Here is a 2,923-nt window from a genome sequence, read left to right as displayed (position 1 = left end):
AACAGTGGCTCAACGCCTTAGAAGAATCGGCACTGTCCAAAATGCCTTCTGTAATTCGAATACTCTTCACACAGATTCTTGTTTATGGTAATCCTGCAGATCCCAAATCTCTTTGGGAAAGATTCAAAAATCAGTTGGAAGAGGATTTCATTTTGCATGCAAGACGAAATAATTTATTTAAAGATCTTGCAGTAAAGAGGGCTTATCGTTTTATTGCATCGAAGTTAAATACGATGGCAATAGAAGGTCGAAATTTTAGTTTTTGGATCGAACGATACGGCATGGACAGCATTGAGACCTATGAAAATGACCAAAGCTTGAAATTTCCCAATACTAGTGAATCAGCTGTTACTGAAGATAGTTTATATCGGCTTCTGCAATGAATACAGCTTGAAATTGTTGACAATATTTTACTGGCTGTCAATGATCCTAATTATTTTGCGAAATTTTTTTTTTTTCATGGATGGATCAGGTGATACTAGTAAAAAATTTGTTTATAAGACCATTTATCACATTCTATGTGGAAAAAATGGCAAAGTATAATGTGTGGCTTATACAGGAATAGCAGCAACTTTACTGCCATTTGGACTAACAACAGACAAGACCTTCGGCCTAAAAGTTCCACTTTCTGTAGATTCTGTTTCCCGTGTAAGACCTTGTTCAAGCAGAGGTTTAAAATTAGCACAAGTAGATGTTTTCCTACTTGACGAAGCACCCATGCTTTCAAAGTATGGCTTGCAAAATATGGATCAGTTGTTGCGATCCATTGCAAATCTGAACCTACCCTTTGGTGGCAAAATTTTAGTTGCTGGAGATGATTTCCGACAGTGTTTACCAGTTCAAACCCGAAGCAACCACTGTGAAACACTCGATTTATTAAACACTCATCTTTGGAAGAATTTCAAACATATCTCCTTTAAGAAAAATATGCGGGTCGATCCTGAACAGGAAGCATTTGCAAAGTACACCCTCAAACTGGGAAATGAACATCTTACTAAAAATGAACTTAATGAAATTGAATTACCGAAAGACATGATTTCCAATGACAATTTAATCGAGGAAGTATTTGGAGAATGTTCGTCTATACCAAGTTTCAATTTAATGAAGGATCTAGTTATTTCAGCTTCAATAAACAAAGAAGCTAGTAAAATAAATGCGCAAATTGGCGATCGCCTTCCAGGAGAATAAAAATCGTATAACATTTATGATTCTGTTAGAGATAAAGAAAAAGGAAGAATTGAATTTACTCCAGAATTCTTCAATTCAATTGACACAGCAGATTTACCACAACATGACTTAAAAATAAAGAAAAAATGCGATAGTTATGCTTTTGCGTAACTTAGATATTAAAGAAAGGATGTGTAATGAGACCCGTCATATTGTTACTGAATTGTGTAACAACATAATTAAGGCGAATATAATTACTGGGGAAAAATCAAGAAAAGAAGTCCACATATCCCGAGTTACAGTGGACTCTAGTAAAGGTCAACTTGGATGTACTGTTCACCGACATAAATTTCCAATTCGACCCGAATTCGCCATGACTATACATAAGCCGTATGGGCAAACTTTTGTATTTGTTGGCGCCGACCTTAGGACTCCAGTTTTTAATCATGGAATGATATACGTTGCATTTTCTCGTGTGAAAAGACAACGTAGCTTAAAAGTTCTGCTACCACCTGAAAATGAACAAAGAACATGTAATGAAGTGTGGAAGGAGGCTCTGACAACTACCAACGAAACGTGTTGTTGTTAGCGTGATATTTCTTTTTTGATCGTCAATGCCTACCATAGGCATTACCATTGCTATCACCATATGCATTACCATCAATGCATACCTAGATTCAGTAAGAATCTAGGTCCTGTACTGTGAAGATCAATATATGAAATGAATAGCTATCGTAATTACATGTGAGTGAAAAAAAGGGATTATAATTGCGCAATTACTGGATACCTGAACTGTCATCTGAGAAATTTATTCAACAGAATTTTTCTTTCAATAGCACTTTTTCTGGATTTTCGGGTGGTAGTCAAACAGACCCCTTGCGAGCAAGTCTCGTTTAATGTTTAGAGTTATCATTATGCTCTCACCCGAGTAACAGCATAGTTCACACGAGGGTGCTTGTTATCAGTGTTCAGTGGCGGAGCTGGATTACTTCACAGATTTTTGAAGCCCATATTCCCCTGTTGCCGTTTTGATATTTAGCCATTATTGACGCCTACCTGTCCTGGTTCAATTTTTAATCTTGGCAGTAATTAATGGTCAAGGTGAACAGCACTTTAAGATCAAAGTGGGTAAGTAAATAATTGATCTTATTTGAGGTAGGCCAAGTCTCTTTACTTTATTGGTATGGGTCGTAATCGTCCCGCTGAGGACTCAGAAAACCCGTTGAATTCTACAGCTACTAGTACCTGAAGTTCTATCACCCAAATTACTGCGGAGACTTTATCACAAAATTTTAACAAAGTACTTGAAGCTATCCAAGAGAATGGTAGAAAATTTGACATGGTGAACAATAAGTTAAAAACACTAGACGACCGTGTTTCCAAATTAGAGGTGACCCAGTCAGAGCAGTGTTCTCAAGTTGCTATTCACGATAGTAGAATCGAAGGTTCTAACAAATGAGAACACATCCTTGAAATCACAATTATCAGTTCTTGTTGATGAAGCTAAGGCCCAGGGTAATGCAGTTTTGGAAATGTCGGATAGGCTTATTAAACTGGAAATTGAACAGAGGAATAAAAAAGTAATTGTTTGGAATACAGGTTGCGAAAGTGAAAATGTTCGTGTTGCTTTGTTCCTGGATATAGTTAAAATGGGTTTAGAACAGTCTACAGTACCACCATTCAAAGTTATTCAGTGCAAGAAGGATCCCAAATTTTTCAAAGTTGAACTTGGTGACAAGGAAACATGATTAATAAT

The 2,923-nt window shown here is 36.6% G+C and overlaps 1 protein-coding gene across 1 annotated transcript; it reads left to right on the top strand.

Moving 5' to 3' along the window:
- The first annotated feature begins 744 nt into the window (after nucleotides 1–744).
- Nucleotides 745–1,188, top strand: LOC148955762 (uncharacterized). The gene has a single exon (XM_089107903.1). It carries the CDS (start codon nucleotides 745–747, stop codon nucleotides 1,186–1,188), a length of 444 nt encoding a protein of 147 aa, XP_088964029.1.
- Nucleotides 1,189–2,923: the final 1,735 nt, after the last annotated feature.

Source organism: Artemia sp. Qi Xiang Cuo, chromosome 2 (genome assembly GCF_049724085.1).
Source record: "Artemia sp. Qi Xiang Cuo chromosome 2, ASM4972408v1, whole genome shotgun sequence".
In the NCBI taxonomy this organism is placed as follows: Eukaryota; Metazoa; Arthropoda; class Branchiopoda; order Anostraca; family Artemiidae; genus Artemia; species Artemia sp. Qi Xiang Cuo.
The sequence above is the reverse complement of the archived record's forward strand: the minus strand, read 5'-3'. Positions and strand labels throughout refer to the sequence as shown.

Bases quoted from the DNA above. Each gene is read 5' to 3' on its own strand.
- LOC148955762 (XM_089107903.1), top strand. From the start codon at position 745: ATGGATCAGTTGTTGCGATCCATTGCAAATCTGAACCTACCCTTTGGT.